At 34.3% G+C, this 18,604-nt stretch overlaps 1 protein-coding gene across 7 annotated transcripts in view; it reads left to right on the top strand.

Annotated features, from left to right (window-relative positions):
• The window catches only part of WDR72 (WD repeat domain 72), a 196,411-nt gene that overhangs the window by 29,232 nt on the left and 148,575 nt on the right, over nt 1-18,604 (top strand). For 6 of the 7 annotated variants that reach the window (XM_016153671.2, XM_016153669.2, XM_036239118.1 and 3 more), the window contains 8 exons: nt 3,488-3,594; nt 8,308-8,386; nt 9,475-9,649; nt 10,151-10,227; nt 11,389-11,508; nt 12,458-12,603; nt 12,985-13,081; nt 17,453-17,594. In XM_016153671.2, the coding sequence (XP_016009157.2) occupies nt 3,488-3,594; nt 8,308-8,386; nt 9,475-9,649; nt 10,151-10,227; nt 11,389-11,508; nt 12,458-12,603; nt 12,985-13,081; nt 17,453-17,594 (943 nt within the window). Of the gene's footprint in view, nt 1-3,487; nt 3,595-8,307; nt 8,387-9,474; nt 9,650-10,150; nt 10,228-11,388; nt 11,509-12,457; nt 12,604-12,984; nt 13,082-17,452; nt 17,595-18,604 lie in introns of those variants that run through there. The other variant, XM_016153672.2, reaches the window with a different exon arrangement.

The raw sequence follows: 18,604 nt of genomic DNA, 5'->3' as shown, positions 1-18,604 counted from the left end.
TAAGGACACTTACTTATGCAGTCATTAGATTAAGTTACACAGATAATTTTTGTTGTTGTTGTGCTAGGCACAGACCTGTCCTTAAATTTCTCAAAATCTAATGTAGGAGACAGACTTGTTAATAGACAGTTGTAAAGCAGTAGGATATTTTCTCTCTCTATGAATATGACTCATCTACATATATCATATAAGTGAGATCATACAGTGTATATTATCCTTTTGTGACTGGCTTATTTCACTTAACATAATGCCCTCAAGGTTCATTCATGTTGTAGCATATGTCAGAATGTCCTTCCCCCTTAAGGCTGAAAAATTTTCTATTATATGTATATACCACATTTTGTTTATTCATGTGTCAATAGACACTTGGGTAACTTCTACCTTTTGTCTTATGTGAATGATGCTGCTATGAATCTGGGTGTATAGATAATATGTTTGAATTCCTGCCTTTACTTCTTTGGGATGTAATCATCCAGAAGTTGGATTTCTGGATTATTTAGTAGTTCTATTTTAAAGTTTTGAAGGACCTGCCAAACTGATTTACATAGCAGCTTTATCACTTTACATCCTCCACCAGCAGTGTGCAAGAGTTCCAGTTTCTCAACATCCTCACCAACACTTGTTATTTTCTGGTTGTTTTTGCTGTTGTTGCTGTTTATTTGTTTGTTTTACAATAGCCATCCTGATCAGTACTCAGTGGTTTTGAAGGGAAAGCCTTTCTGAGGTTGATGTTTGAACTGAGTTCTAAAGGATGCACAGGATTTGAACAGGAAAAGAAGGTGGGAGGAAATGGCAGGCAGAGAATAAGTATGTGTGAAAAGCATGAATGTTTTGCCTTCAGGGAACTGGTAAAAGTAGTTGAATGACCTGGAACATATTGGGAAAGTTAAAAGTGGTAGTCACACCTGGAAAGGATGGAGCAGACTCAAAATGAAACCTGACATGCTGAGGGGTTTAGATTTTTTTAAAAACTGACAAGAGCTAACACTACATGCTAATTAAAAATGGTGTTATTAAGGGATTTGAGGATGTTTTATGCAAAGAGATGACATAATACTATTTTATTGTGTTTGTTATTTAGGATATCATGGGGTTTTGAAGGGAGGGAGAGATGAGATAAGGGACAGGGATTATGGGTAGCAAACTTCTACAATACTTTAGTCAAGTAAAATTTGGAGCATGAATTAAATCAATGGGAATGAAGCAATGGGAATGAAGAGGAGGTGAAACCTAGAAAGCTGTTAAGGAGAAAGAAGAGACAGAACTATGCAACAGTCGGATATGGGGTTAAGGAACAGGAACAGTCAAAGGTACCTTTTAGATGTGGGGTTTGGGTGATGGGTGGGACTGGTGAGATAATGGTATCATATATTTGAGTAAAGAATAGAGGGAATTAGAGAATAAGATAGAGAGTAAAAGAAAGTGACCTAAGCTCTGGACATCTTGGAATATTCAAATATTCACCAGAAGACTGGGTACACATCTCATGGGTAATGTGATGACAGGGTGCAGAGGAGCTGGAGAATAAGTCTCCCTGTCCTGGGCTTCTCATTATATGCCCACATTATGCATGCCGTTTCCAGGCTCTGAGTCTGATTCCCAAAGCCCTCTAGTTTCCCCAGGACATTGTGAGATCTACTAATGAGGAGCTTCTGCAAGTCCCATGTTAGGGACTTCCTCACTTGGGTTTGCTGGATTTATCACACCTTTAAGCATTAAAAAAAAAAAAAAAAGGATGAATTAAACATCCTCTTAGATATATTCTCCTAGTATTGGGATGCACTATTTTCTTCCATTTTAATACTCAGAAGGAAACATAACAATGACAAAAGGAAGAATATCAATGTTGTGTAGAAAAAAAGTGACGATATCTGGGTTAATTTCCAGTTCTGATACTTACCAACTCTGTGATATTGCACAAATGACTTATATTTTTTGAACTTCAATCTATTCATACCTGTGAAATGGAGATTAAACACTGTTGAAAGTTGCACCAGTCGCAGGAATAGGGTAGATACTCATCAACTTGCTTATTCTTTTCCCTTTCTCATTGTGCGGTTGGAAGTACCTGGGGTGGGGAATTGGAGGTGGGGGTACTAGTGCTTCCTAGAGGTAGAATAAATGAATAGAAGTAAAGGTCGCCTGGATTTCATCATGACAATGACTACGTGTGATTGTAGAATATTTTCTTTATTCATCACAGCACTTCTAAAATATGATAAAATGAGGAGAGCTTGTAGTGATTGTCACAGCTTACTCAACTACATGTGGGGATCTAGCAGCAGAAGGAGGACTTAATGTGAAAGACAGCGCATTCAGATATTTTGTCTGTAATCAATTTTCTCTGGAGGAGGGAATGTCCTTGATGTACCCCAATTCATTGCTTAATTTGGCCCATAATGTTTTGGAAATGGGTTATATTGATAGGGATATACATTTCAAAGTGTGATGATGGGAAAACATTATGTTGTTCTGAGATGGATTCTTCTGTATTTCCCAGGAAAAAGGGATAGAGTCAGAATTTGGATTGTAAGTGATTCTAACCAACCACAAAAACCTTTGAAGCACTAGAAATTTAGTCTGATAACAGACTTTTTAAAGAACTATTTCTGGTTATGATAGAAATAAGACGAAGACAGAAAACAATTATGCTATGAAATAATGTATCCTCATTGATATGATTGAGTTATCATCAATATACATCTATGTTTGCATAATTCAGAAAAAAATGAGTGTTAATTCATTTGGAAATTAGATTTTTATTAATCATGAGACACATTTTACTAACCACAAGTTTTCTAGTTATTCAAATTAAAATTTTAGTCCCTTAATGACAACCCCTTCTCCATTTTAGGGGAACTCAAATATTTTCTATTCAAAATAATTACAAATAAACTTCTTGTAAACACTAATGGAATAATTAGCCCTCAGTGCCATATTTTTAAATTCACAGATTGGAGAAAAACACTGGTATTTAAAACAATAGCTTAGTTGCAATTTTATTTTTAACATAGAAAAGTTAATTTAACTATTTCAGAGGCAAGAAGCCAAACAAGTTATTGTAATGGTTTTTTTTAAAAAGGAGGTAATATTTTCTTTGCGTTTTGTAAACTCATTTTTGAATTCTCAAATTCGTATATCAATATTTGACTATCATTTGAGGCACATTTTATATATTATAATAAACATCAACATTGACTTATTTGTATTCAAAACCTAGATGTTGTAGAACAGGTCTGGTGATCTTTAGGTTTCATGATGGATAGAAAACCAAAAACAAATAAAATTTGTACAAGACAGTTCCTTTATTTGGAAGTTTATTCTGTGGAGTTTGATATGCCATGTATCAGTTTTCTTGAAACATGTACAGCAAAAAACATAATATAACAGATTTCCTTATCAGAATTATAAATATATGTGTAATGTCATATTTATATTTTCAACCAAAAAAGTTTACAACCATTTAAACGCTTACCCTCATTTTCAGATTTCGGCAAAAGAACTTCTGTTTGGTCATTCGGCTTCAGTAAGATGTTTGGCAAGAGCAAGAGACTTCTCTAAACAGCCTTATATCATTAGTGCTGCTGAAAATGGGTAGGTACAATGTATAGAATTTTGTACCTGTCTTCATTTCCTCTCCAGTTTTAAAACCTGGTGGTGTTCATAATTCTAGGGCTGAAGGAAACCTTAGTGATTAACATGTTCCTTTTACATATAGGAAAATATAGATCTTGAGTAGTTGAGTTATTTATATAATGGTCCCAAAGAATGTAATTTACTGCTGTGACTCCCAATTTTTAAACATCCCAATGTGTGTATCAGGCTTTGTGGCAGCCTCATTTTGTAAAGGACACTGGCAAATGCCACGTATTATGGAATTGAAATGGGAAAGTCTGGAGGGTTGTCTTTTTTCATGTAGTAACTCAGTTTGAACTCTTAGGAAAACTCATCCAAACCTTCACAGTTTTGTAAAACAGTTCAATAGTTACAATCTTGACATTGAACACTTGTCTGAAATCATTGTAAAACAAACAGAGGAGAGGATTCAAAGTTAGTGGAATGGTGGGAGAGAGAAGGGAAAGGAACATATACAGTGATGTGGGTATCATTTCATGGAAACAAGGTTTGTTCAGATGAAATAGGACTTAGCTGTAGGACAAAGATCCACTGATGGAAGAGCTACTAAGAACTAGACTTCTGACGAGAGTCATTTGCCAAAGTATACTCAAGTATGCAGAACTGATTTAGCATGCATTTGTGAATGAAAGATTGGGTTACTGGTTGAAACAAGAGAACCCCTCCTTTTTTGTTTTTAGTCCAAGGAGAAATTATATGGCTCTGAATTCTGAGTACCAAAAGAATGAGGAATCAAGTGTCCAACTTGTAGAAACTAAATAGTTTATGACAAAATGGCTAGTTGGAACTGATATCAAAGAAATATCTATTCTTATAGTTTATACCAAAGCCATAATTGTTGTACTTAAAGAGATTGAATTTTGGATAGGCTAAAGTGAAATGTCCTAGTACATTCATTGTTTTTTAACAACTGCCAATAGCTTTTGTACAATAGGACTGCCACAAAGCCTGCTACACGTGCTGAAATATTTATTTCCACTCTAGAGAATTTGGGGGATGATGAATTTTTGAAGAATTATAAAAATAGCTAAGTGAGAAATAGATCTGAAAAATGAGTAACAGCTTGAGTGTTTTTCCCATAGCGGTCTAGCTTCAAAAAAGAATCTAGGGTTAATGGACACATTCTGGATAATAGATTAATTCATCTGCATGAACCCTGTAAATATAATTGTTAAATAGCCAAGAACTCTGGTTTGGTCTTCCTTTTCCAATATGATTTAAATTTTCTAGAACTCTTGTTTCTTTGTATATAATAGGAAGTAAACACTTGGAAAACTCATAATGAAAGAATAAAATATTAAAGAAAAAGATAAGATCTTGGAAGGGGTCAGTGAGAAAAAGTATTATTTACAAAAGAATGTTAATTAAACTGAGAGCTGAATTCTCAACAGTAAAATGAAACTACATGGAAGTAAAATATCTTCAAAATGTTGAGAAAAGGAATCTGTCAATTTAGAATTATAACTCTAGCAAAATTATCTTTAAAATGTGAAGACAAAATAATAACATTTAAGACAAATACTAATAAAACTTAATCATTGCCAGCAGACCCTTTATAAATAATGGAATTCTAAATTATATTCTTCAATAAGAACCATGATTTCAGAAGAAACATCTAAGATTGAAGGACTGTTGAACAAATCCCAGAAAATATTTTAAAAATTTAAATAAACACAGACTATAAGACACTATAATGTTTATATACACTCCCCATCCCCATCCCCCTCCGACACAATCCTAATGGACAGTCGCATATAATAACGTAATGATCAGATTCCATGTGTTCCGGTGTTTTAGAGGTGAGTAAAGATGTCAATTAACTTTAGACTTTACACTAGATATGCAGGGTGACATTTCCAGGGTAGCTGTTAAAAGAAGAGACACATGAAATAAAAATAAAAGTAATAGAATATAAATCTTTCAATTTAAAAAAGGAAAGAAAAAAAATGTTGTTAATCCAAAGAAGATGTAAATGTGTCAAGTAGAAGGCCCAAATAAGGTAGTTGAAATAACCCTGAATAAAACAACAGTCTAAATTATGTAGAGACTAAGCCCTCTAGTTAAATTACAGAGATTGTAGTTGCGTGTGGAAATCTGGAGCTCGGTGAAAAGGTGTGGGCTTCCAACATCATATAGATGGTAACTGACATCATGGGTGTAAATAACTCATCTACAGAGAGTGGGAAATGTGAGAACATAAGAATGCCTAAGACAAAAATCTAAGAAAAAAATATTTAAGAAATAAGCAAAAGAAGAGAAACCCGAAAATGCTAAAGAAAATCCAAAAGTATAGTGCAAGACAAGAGAAAACAGAATTCAAAGAATATCATGGATTTCCATTTGGAGATGGCAAATGAAGCACTCATGTTTATCTCCTCTCCCTGTGCACACTTCATTAAAATTTGAGCAAAGCATTAGCAGTGTTATAAGTACAAAAATATGAAAGTAAAAATGGGGCTAAGAGAAATAGTGTATTTTTTTGAAAGTTGTAAATTGGGTGGAAGATTGGTAGCCACCAATCTGTTTGTTCATCAAATGAATTTTTATTGAGGTTTTGAAGTGAGGATGTAGAGTTGAATAAAAATAAATATCCTTTCTCAAGGAACTTTTAGTAGAAATTTAACAATTTCCTAATTTTATGTGTTGTAGATATTTTCTTCTGTTTTTTGTTTTTCATTGAAATAAAAAGGAATTTTTTAAATTTAAAAACTGTCAAATCATTTTTTTAATAACAAGATGATTTAATTTATGTACAAACTGGAAACAGTACTTCTACAGGACATGAATAATATACATTTTAAGTTAATTTTTATTTCTTTTTATTAAGTATGTAACTTGTACGGTTCCAGCTAAAATGTCAGTGCCACTTTTGATACAAAACAAAATTGCTTTCTTAAATAGAATTGATAGGCAAGAAGTCTGCTTTAGGTTTGTGTTATTTTTGTATTTTTTTCATATTTAAGATTGAAAATAAAATAAGTAAACAGGGAAAGCATTAGAATCCAAGAGAATCTAGAAACATTAGTATCACTGGGGAAGCTTTTACTGATGCCCAAGCTCCAACCCTGGAAAATGTGATTTAATTAGCCTGGATTAATGTCTGGGTTGGGTTCCAGATATCAGTGTTTTTTAAAAGCCTCTGATAATTCTAACATAAAGCCAGGGTTTAGAAACCACTTGTTTGGAGATAGACTTGCCTAGAAACAAGTTAACTCACCAGGAGCTTTTCAAAACTCCACGTGTAGGGTCCCAACAAAGAGCCATGAAATTAGAATCTCCGAGGGTAATTTTTGAAATATTCACTGGTGATTGTTGGTGTGTAACTAGAGCTGAGACCGTGCTGATAAACTCAAATCCCTTATAGAGATAAAATTTTATATTGATGACTGCTTAAGATTGAATTTTTTTCACTTTCGATATGTATTTTATTACCTCTGAGATACATTATTTGAATTTCTCCCTTTCTCACAGTCTTATTTTCTCACACACAGATTGTTTTCCCCCTGTTGAGTTCCATGTCTCAAGTCTTTTTGTAATAAAGTTGGCTATAAACAGGCGGGGGATGGGGCGTGAATATTGGTTTCTCAACCTCAGCACTAATAACGTTTGGACCATTGGGGACTTCTTTGTTGTGGGGGACCGACCATCCTGTGCTTTACAGGACGATTAGCAGCATCTCTGGCCTTTCTCCACTAGATGCCAGTAGTGCGTTCCCAAAATGTGACAACCCAAAATATCTCTAAACATTTCCAAATGTCCTTTGCGGGGCAAAATCGCCCCAGGTTGAGAATCACTGATTTGTATATCGAGTCCTGGTGTTCAGCTAGAAAAACAAAAAGCCTGTAAATCACCAAATGCATTTAACATTATTAGTTCATATATTTTGTTAATAGCAGCTTCTCCTTAAAGGCCAATAAAGCTCTTATTTTTCTTCCATGGAAAATTTTGCTTGTGTGTTGAAACTGTCAAAATGGAAGAATATTACCAAACAATTCCCAAACAGCCATTCTGATATTCATGAACAGAAATCATAGAGATCACTGCCTTATACTGGATGTATTTTGTGGCTGTATTTCACAATTTTGTCTATCTCTTTGTAACATTTATGTAACCATGTCAGAGTTTTCTAAACAATGAGAATTTTTCTAAATATTAAGTGACAAGGATGATTTCAGAATTTCAGGAGGAGGAAAGAAAGAAACCCATGAATGAGAGACCAAAGGGGGCCTCTTGGTGGCACTGTTTATTTTCACAAAAATGATACCTGGGCTCAACAAGATGCATTATGCTTTTCAGAATATGTAGTTTTAAGTTCAGTGAAATAAACCATTTTTAAGAGGATGCAATTTCCATGGAAAGATGGTTGTGCTGTCACTCTAACTGGCTGTGATAGCTGTATCCCAACAATTTGTTGTAGGTCAGGTTGGTGCTAAGGTAAGGTTTGTAGACTGGCGTCAGGATGTAATTACCCAAACAAAAAGACACAGATACAGTATGTCATCCCTGCTAATGACCACAGCATTTTCTTGCCCAGTAATCTGTAACAAAAAGCCACATAAACGATTGGATTGCATTTAAGTGCAGCACTAAAGAAAAACTTGGTGACACAAAAAATTATTCCAGCCAATTGAGTGGAAATGACAGAGAATAATACAAAGTTATCTCTGCCAGGGAGATGTGTGTTTGGAATGTCACCAACGGACAGTGCGTGGAGAAGGCCACACTTCCGTACCGGCACACTGCAATCTGTGTAAGTATGGTCACTTCCTTCAGAACATATCTGGCTCCTACAGTTGCTTCAGAGCACTACCATGAATGCGTTTGAAGAAATGTCTTTAAGGATATTCTTTTCTTGAATTTTTTATTCTGCCATTATAGTAGAATATCATCAGTTATCACCTGTTATTTGGGCATTTTCTTCTCAGAAGTTATTATTCAGCAAATTTTTTTTCCTGATTATTTCTGTATCTTTAAACATAGGTAAATTTAAAGGACAATTTCCTTACTTTTCCTTAAGTATAATCATAAAACATACACAAACACAGAGATTCTGTTTTAACGACATGCTATTTTATGCAGCAAAAAAGGTTTTGTTTTCCTTGTTTCCAATTTTAACCTTTGTTGGGTGGTCAGGTTCATAATGTCTGAATTTATTAATGAAAAGAGAGGAAGGGACATAGCCATAACCTCTATAACCACTTACCAATATTTAAAAGGATTCTGGCTTTCGGTGGATAGACTCCTAGCATTTATGTAATGCAGCTGCATGATTCTAGTGGTGCCAACAGTGTTTTTCATATTTCACTGATTGCTTTTAGCACTGACGACCTGCATTGCAACATGCACCAACTCCTTTCTGGGACCAAAACCCTACTCAGTGAGAGAGCTCATCAAGGGTAAAATATATTACTTGATCTTTAATAAAAGCCATTCTCACAACTTATTTGGCACAAGAATTTCTTCAAGTGTTCTTCAGATGCTTTTATTTCTTCTTAACATGTAGCAGTGTTGCTAGGATAAGGAACCTGGTTTTTGTTATTGTTTAGTTCTACATAGCACTCCAGAAATAGTACACTTATGAGCTTTTCATGTGATGTGGAATAAGCTTCCTTCTTCACAAAGGATTCCTCTTTCTTTAGAAAAAAATGATGAAATAGAAATGAGACTAAAGTGAAAAGTCAACACTTTAGAAGTATGGAAGAAATTTTAGTAGCTATTTATTCTAAGACCTTAATGGAATAGATCATAAAACTAAAATCCAGAAAAGTCTTCACCACAGCCGAAATTATGTTAGTTGTGAGTGATAATTAAATTGTCGCTTGAATTCCATTTACATAGTATTACCACTGCTCATTCCGGATGACAGGAGAAGGCTGGCTTCTATGCTGTGGAGAATATCAAGACATTGTTATAATCGATGCCAAAACTTTGACTCTTGTTCACACTTTCACATCATCTCAGTCTCCTGATTGGATCAACTGCATGTGCATTGTTCACTCCATGAGAATTCAAGGTAATAGTTGGATATCATATAAGACTAACAGATTGCATTTAAAAATATCACTTTTGAACTATTCGTTAAATTACTGGGTAAGAGTTTAAAATGATTCTTTATGTTTACCTGTTAGTGAGGATAGCTCCCTAAGCCAGATCAAGAAAAACTGAGAACACCCAAGCCAGTGGTTCAGGTTGTTCGAAAGCCAGCATGAGGTTAAGATGAAATGGAAAGAGAATTCGTCTTTCTACCATCCAGTTTTGTTTGGTACATTTAAAAAGTGACAAGCAGATGTTGGTTGTAGATTAGCAGGACTCTTGGAACTTTTGTTCTTCTGTATCTTCCAGAGGTAGTAATGAAAAGAATACATGATCTAAAATGTTTATTTAAAAAAATAACAAAGCTGAATACTTTCCACATACATATCCCTGTGTAATCCTTAAATGACTATGAAATGATCTTTATAGCAACTGCTAATAGCAGTAATCAATTTATATGTAGCCTTTGTTGTTTTTACAGAAGATTCTCTCCTGGTGGTATCAGTAGCTGGTGAACTCAAAGTATGGGATCTCTCTTCATGTATCAGCAGCATTCAGGTTAGCTTATGAAACTTTTTTTTCTCCAATTTCAAACATATTTATTGAAATTTTTTAAATTGCAAGGATATTACATGCTTATTGGTACAGGTTCAAATAATATAGAAGAGTATAAATTTTACCTCTGTGTACTTCCCCCATCCCTATTCTTGCTTTCAGTGCCAAGCATAGGCACTGGTAATAGTTGGATTATGTTTTTCCATTCTTTTCTTTATGCATATACAAATATTTTTATCTACACACACATGCACACACACACATATACACACACTGATTACATTTTTAATTAAAAACAAAAATCATAGAAAACTATCACTTATAGTAAAAGACCCCCTTTCTTCTGGATGTGTGTGAGTGGTGGTAGGGAGATGTCTATGAACAGCTGAGGGTCACGTACCGTGGGAGTCTAGTATATTCACCTGCTCCTCAGCATCAAGCTGCAAGTCAAGGTGATAGACAGGAGGACGTAATATTTGTGTTGGTGATGAAATTGTTTTGGCTGCCCCACTGAGCTCTGGGCTTCCTTAGGAATGTTTGGTTGAGGAAGCCTAGGAATTGTATTGGCTTACTGAGCCCTAGAAATACACACCCAGCATTTTCAGAAACTAGCTGTGAATATATTATTCTATATAGCCTATGCTGGCCAGTCTTCTGTCTTTTCTTTTTTGTTTGATTTTTTACGCCTACAGCACCTGGTCTTCCTAGGTGGTCTCCCATCCAAGTACTAACCAGGCCTGACCCTGCTTAGTTTTTCTTCTGTCTTTTCAAACCACTGTGTATTTTTCTATGGTAGCAGTTAAGATGCTGCAGGGTTTAAAAAAATATTGTGTGAGTTTTATTTTTATTTTTTGGTCTATCTGCCCATGTCTGAAAGTCAGTCACTTATTCTTATTTTTATGTTTTCAGCTCCAGCCTACTCCACCACAGAATGTTTATTGAATGATTGTTTATAATGAATCCTTGAATCTGTGTGGGTTGTCTGTTCACTCTTTCTTTTGCAAAATAACTTCTTAGTTCAGAAGCTTAAAAGGAAACTGGGGTACTTTTCATTTTATAATAATGGTGTGATTGACTTCAGGTGTTCAGTGGAGCAAATCTTCTGATACAGTCACATATAAATTACCTAGAACTGGTACTAAAATGTTTCCATTCCTTTTGAAGGAAAAGCAAGATGTCTATGAAAAGGAATCCAAATTTCTTGACTCGCTGAACTGCCGGACAATACGATTTTGCACATATACAGAGAGACTTCTATTAGTGGTATTTTCTAAATGTTGGAAGGTATTATAAAAAACATAATATATACCAGTGATATACAAATGTATTTTTTTCTCCTTCAGTGCAACAATTATGAGAATGTGATTTAAATGTGATACAAACTGTTTTTAATATTATTACCAGAGCATAGATGACCTATCTTTTATAACTGACTTTTATTAGTTTTCCACTCCTCACATTCAGTTGTTTTGCTTCTCAAGATATTATGTATGTAGTAGTATATGGTCATTTTATTAATAAAAAGCATATTGATAATGTATTTATCTCTAGATTATTTTCAAAAGTTGGCCTTCTCCTTTAGAATTCAAAAAAGTAAAACGTTTCACTTACATAAATTAATTTTATTAATAGATTTTTTTTTATTTTTCTGCTCTGTCACTACATTTGTTTTAGGAAATATACGTCTCTTTCTTGTAAATACATTCACTGATGTCTTCAGTAATTTTTTAAAAAGAGCTAATTTACCATCACTTGATAAAATCCTTTTTCCTTTAATGTTTCACATACCTGGCTCAATTAACAGTATATTGTCTTATATGCTGATATATTTTTAAATGAAAATGCAAAATGTATGGTCTAACAAAGGATTTCTGCTACATAAGCTTTTTTATGTAATAAATTTTCAAATGTTAAATTGGACTATCCATATGGAAAGAATAAATTATATAGAGATTTTGGGATTTTGGGTCTCTCTGCCTAATGGACACATTCTGGAATGAGATAGCCAAATAAAGTTTAGCCACTGAAACATACCTTAGGATAAATATAAAAAATAAGTACTAGTAAGACATCTTGATACATGGTACAATGTGACCTATCAGTAATACTTAATGTGTTTGTTGCATTAACACTGCCATCTAAATAGTCTTGATAAGCACAATTTATCTTTCATCTCTTTGGCAGATTAATTTGAAAGTTTTTGTTAATATGCATCATTCACTTTGTGTTTTAGGTTTATGATTATTGTGATTTTTCCCTTCTGTGCACTGAAGTTGGTAGAAGTCGGGAGTTCTTTGCTGGTGGAGAGGTGCTTGCTGCTCACAGAGTCATCATCTGGACAGAAGATGGTCACAGTTACATCTATCAGCTGCTGAACAGGTGGGCTCAGATGGGAGCAGCATACAAAACATTCAGGTTGAAAATGAACTTTGGGAGGTTTATTATGGAAAAATCCCTGCATGCTGCCCATGATCAAAAACCAGAACAAAACAACTTTGGCACTAGAAGATTTACTCTGGGCTTGGTAGGCTTCAGCCTTTGTATAAAACAGCAGGGGATGAAGGAATGAGATTAACCATGTATAACTTGTACAGCTGGTGCTGGGTTTTCAAAAAGTCACTTGTAATTATTAACCCAACAATTTCTAACTAGAGTTTAGAAACTTGAATGGTACCATCCGGCTTTTGAAAGTGGGAGGGAGAGAAAATGAATAAAGAACTCCAAAGTTGTAAACTTTGCTTTTTATTTTTTGCCACGCAGTGGGCTTTCAAAAAGCATATACCCTGCTGATGGAAGAGTGCTTAAAGAGACCATTTATCCTCACTTACTGTGCTCTACTTCTGTGCAGGAAAATAAGGTAATGCAAGAAAAGAGGGACTGCCTCAAAGCTGTTTCATTCTGGTTCTTAGATAAGTGTTGCTTTGTCTGTAACAGTCAGGCTTGAAAAAAATGGAAGAAAGACATCAAGTTGTTAATGAGAAAATCAAATCTAACTGTTAATGGCTACTGAAGAGAAAACTTTAAAACATCTATTTTTTCAAGTCTGATTAAACAGTACATATTTATTATGGAAAAATTATAAATGTTTAAAAACAAAGAAATTCATTTCAATTTTTACCACTATAGATATTCACTGTAAATAGCTTTATTTTATATATTTACTTCTTTTAATTGGAAAATTTTCAGATATTTGAAAAGTTGCAAGATTAGTACAATTATCACTCACTCATATACCCTTTACCTGGATTCACCAATTGTGAACATTTTCGCCATATTTATTCTCTCCACACACACAAACCCACGCTTTTCACTGAACCTTTAATAGATGCTTTGATACATTATTAACATTTTGATATATCTAGTCCCATTTATAAACTTTATCAAATGCTTTATATCCTGTTCTTTTTTTTTTTTTTTTTAGTTTAACTATATCGAGGTCATTTTCACATGTTTCTAGCTCTTCTTCTGAATAAATTTTCTTGTTAAAACAAATATAATTATGATTCCTGGCAGAGAATTGAGGGTATAATTGTGACTTTTTACTTGACTAAATTATATCTTTGACATTCTATGAACCCTGAAAATTTACTTTATTATAGTAGTTTAACCAAAGTGTGTGTTTTTTTTTTTTTTAACCTATTGGACTTGGTCATCAGTTAATTATCCAAAAAGGTATTTCATGGAGAACGGAAGAGTTTTGAATTATTGATATGTCAACCAAGGAAGCATGTTCCTTTTCACAGAATGATGGTTTGCTTAATTAGATAGCATAGCTGTTGGAAATCCTGTAGTTCAGTGATTGTTCCTTTAACATATCTGTGAGGTTTTGTTGCAAAAACTTGATTAAGAAGCTGTCAGCCAAATATTAGAACTCCGGCTACCACTGGGGCATAGGCAAATTTTAGAATATGGCACCCAGGAGTGGCTCTAAGGTCATTTGTAAGCAGCCATAGAGCGTTGTGTTGCTGTTCATCACAAAAGCAGTATTGTGGCTTACACAGAAAGGCATTTTTAGTTACTTTTAAAAGATCTGCCCTTTCTTCCTTTTTAGCTCCAGAATGCATTTATAAAGCACAGTTTTCCCTAAAAGCTAAGTAGGAATTTCTGGCCTATTGAAAATATCAACACTATACATAACCACCAGGAAAAAGAACAGCAATTGCAAATTAATTTTAAAAATATTAATCTTATGCATAGCTACCTTACTTTGTTTCTCAAAGTATGAAAATAAAGATTTAATGGTTTTTCTATCAGTCATTCTTATTTTGAGAACCAAGTTGTTTCTGTATTATAAAAGTGGGAAGTGCTTGAAAGCCAGCGAAATGTGAATAGAATGGCCTGAAACTGATCCATCCTTAGACCTTTGTTTGCCCTTTATCCAGCCAAGAAATTAAAGTCAGACGTTATTTTCCTTATTTAAAACATCACTGCTATTCACTGAATATAGGATTTCTTAGTTGCTCTTACAGGTAGCAGGTAATGAAGGCACTTGGTGGGGTGAAGAGATAAGTTTAATAGTTATAATGAGCTGAGCTTAGAAAAAGGTGCTGTATAAACGTTTAGTGTTGACTTGACTTTTCTTTTTTTTTTTTGGAACAATACCACCGAATTAAATTTCAAGGTTTGAGAGTTACCATTTGTGATGTATATCAGCTGATGGAGTTATAGTAGCAAGAATAGGGATTCTCCCTTCCTTCCAGTAACTTTATGAGTCTCCTTAGATTCAAATCATAGCTGATGATCATCGAGGCCTTTGGCAGGGCTCCTGGCTGTTAAGATGAGGAGCTGAGCTTCCCAGGGTCTTAGGTGAGGAGTAAGACTGTAGGGCTGAGGTGGGGATAGCTGGGATAGAAACAACCTGAGGATTACAGGTAAGAAATTTGCCTGCATGAACTAAGAGTAATGACAATGATGATAATGATGGGTAACTTTTCTTGTCTTTATTATTGGCAAATAAACACTTTGCTTCATTTACATCAATTGCTGCCATGATCTGATTTTAAAACTGATGTTCAGAGAAGTTAATTCTCAGAATTTGAACGCAGGCAGTTTGGCCCCAGAGTCTGGTAATGGATCTTTGGAAAGGTTCTCAATTGTTCTGAAAGTGGATAATAAGAGTGGTTAATATTTATTGAGCACGTACCAAATTCCTGGCACTATTCTAAGCATCTTACCCTTATCAACTCATTAATCTTGTCAGTAATCCCACATAGTAGGTGCCTTTATTAGCCTTCTTTCACAGTTAGGGAACACTAAACATAAAGAAGTTAAGCAAATTGCCTAAGTCAAGTAATTGGCTCTTTTATTAGAGTTAGTATCTGCTAAAACCAGGATTTGAATCTAGTCAGCCTAAGAGAATTCACTCTTAATGACTATATTTTATTACCTTTTGGAGGACAGCTACTCCTTGTGATGATACTGAGTCTTATGATAGGAAATCAGAATTCACATGGTAAAGAGCTGTGAGCAGATTTTCAGGTGCATTGCAGAACTAGAGAGGGAACTACCGAGAAGGAAGAGGATCGAGGTGTCAAGGAATAGGTGTGAGTAAGTGAGGAATGGCAGTGCAGAAGCTGAAGGCAGAGGAGATAACAGCAGCAGGAGGACCATGGTCTGCAGGGGCAGCGCACGGGGTGGGGAGGGAGGAGATGTGCTACCCCCAACTTGAGTAACCCTCCAGCCTCTTTGGAGCTTCATTTCCATATCGAAATCATGAGGGAGTTGGGCTATTCCATTTCAAAGTTTCTAAAGGTTGAGAGAGTTTGAGAAGCCAATGTAACTGACTTTTATCAGTACATTTCAGCACAGACAAAAATGATAGCCATGAAATCTCTAAGACCCTGAATTGCCTTCTGAATCTTACAATTAATTAATTAATTAATTAATTAATTAAAACAAAACAAAACAAGGTTTATTCAGAGAACTGACTTCATTGGAACTGTTTTCTCTTCTGCAATGTTCTCATTTCTTGGGACTATAGAGTATTACCTATCTTGGTTGGATGGTCTTGGATTAGTTCTCTTTCTCTCTTAGTTTCCTTATTTACATAACAGGAATAATAAATAACTTATGAATAATAAATAATAATAAATATTTACTTACTTTGTAGCTTTGTTGTGAGGATTAAATGTAGCAGTATTTGGCCCTTAATATTTTCTAAAGATACAGTATAGAATTTTTCCTCTATTTTATCTGAGTCTTGATCTTCACACTTGCCTTTTCTGACTAGGAACTGTCACTTTCTTCAACTTCTTAATTCTGCAGTTGACTTTCTTTTCAGGGTGCCTTTTTATTTATACATCAAAAGCAGTGTTTGTTTTTCTAATCACTTAATCTTGTGCATAATCTCTAAAAAGGAGTCTGCCCAAAGAATAACCACACTGGGCCCAGGCAGGGAGATTCTATAGGTACATTCACTAGGGCAAGCATCTTTCAGAGCACGGATGCCCAATACTCACACTCTGCCTCAACAAAATTATAACTCTCTATAAACATATGACATTTATATAAATTATAAATGCATGACACATATTTGTATTAATATCATAATAATATAAACATTTATTTTAATAAATTATGGACCCATTTTTATTATTCTTTGTGACCACTTAGGAAATTTGAAATTAAGTATGTTAAATCTGAAAAACAGTCAACAGAGAATGGAAAACATATTAATAACACAAATTACTATACAAATATTGGTCATTGCTATTTCAACTGACAATTAGAACTGAAGCAACCATAAAAAAATCAGGCTTTCTTAGTGGACAGTAGAGTATTGTCTTCAAGACATGAACTCTTGTGTCGGAATTACCAGATTCAAAAGCCCATTGCCATTTATATCACCTTAGATAAATCAAGCTCTTCACTCTCAGTTTATTCATCTTTAAAGTCAAGACAATGATAATATCAACTTCACAGGATTATTTAACTGAAGACACGTAGAGCCCCTAATAGAATAACGTATAACATACATAGAACATGTTCAATAAATGTTAGGTATTATTAACTCTCTGAAGTCTAACTGATGACATCGTGTCTTATTTTATAAAAACTTGTTTTGCCTTGAATAAGAGATTATAATTATTTGAAATTTTTGGAGCAGTGGAAATAAATGGAAACAATTAGTTCATCTATGAAGTCTTGTTCCTCCATTGAAAAACAGTGGCTGTCATTTTATACTTAGATATTTCCCTACATGAAAGCTAACATTTTTGTTTTGGACCAGAGCCTTCCCTTTGTTATGGGTTACATCAATGAGAAGAAAGAGCCTTTTTATAAGGTACTTTTCTCTGGAGAAGTCTCAGGAAGAATTACTTTGTGGCACATTCCCGATGTTCTAGTATCCAAGTTTGATGGTTCCCCTGGAGGTAAGACAATTTCATTTCTAATCACATGTCTCCTGAGAATTAGTTTATAATTAGCTCACTGTTTTTCTAAGTTGAGTAATGGTGTTACAAAGAAGAGAAGTTTTCTTGTGTACAGCTATGAATTAGATACCAACATAAATAGCTTATAGATCTTATATAACAACATAACTGATATATTACAAAATAACATTAATTTAGCATGAGCGATGCTTTATTGAAATAAAATGAATGCTGACAACAGTGTTATAGGGTAGGCTGATGCACCATACGCAGGTTTTTGAATTTGTCGTGTCTGTATGCTCTACCAATTTTTTCTCAATCAATTTTTCTGTTGTTATTATTACAGCTGCTTGGAACAGCAAGCACAGATATAAATTTGGGAAGTAAGTTGAGCAGTTTTAATGATTAGACAATTTAATGTTTGCTTATTTTAATTTTTCTTAGAATTAAAAACTGAAGTAATCAGAGTAAACATTACTGTGGAGAATTTTCAAACTCCTGAGACTATGTATTACAAATTGAGAAATCCATCTTATTCTTTTCCCCTTATTCCAAAGTCACTGTATCATCTCTGTGAATCATTGTCTGGGGCACAGCAGAAACAGAGTTCTTAATACTTACTTGTATTTCTAAGCATAAGTTTTCATTAGTTAACAATTTCACTAGTATAACTTTTAGTGTCCCTGTCTCAAATGTTTTCAAAATGATTTATTGAGACCTAGATTAATAAGGAATGGGTCAAGAAATAGACTTAGAGCTTGAGAGCTTGGTATGGTACACGGAAAAGTTTCTTACAAGTCAATTTTAAGAGTTAAAAATGTACCATGCCCACTGCTGAGCCTACTTGATGGCGACTCTAGGATTTCTCATGTCTGTTCTACTTCCAGCAGCAGAATTAAACATCTAGTCAACCTTCCTTATTATTAGAACCATAGACATTTATGGCAACTCTAGGTGCTAGTCTAAGGTTTGGGGTCAAGGTTTACACTGTCACTATGGCAAGATCATGG

The sequence above is a fragment of the Rousettus aegyptiacus genome, unplaced genomic scaffold, assembly GCF_014176215.1.
Source record: "Rousettus aegyptiacus isolate mRouAeg1 unplaced genomic scaffold, mRouAeg1.p scaffold_m13_p_3, whole genome shotgun sequence".
NCBI classification, from domain to species: domain Eukaryota; kingdom Metazoa; phylum Chordata; class Mammalia; order Chiroptera; family Pteropodidae; genus Rousettus; species Rousettus aegyptiacus.
The sequence above is the reverse complement of the archived record's forward strand: the minus strand, read 5'-3'. Positions and strand labels throughout refer to the sequence as shown.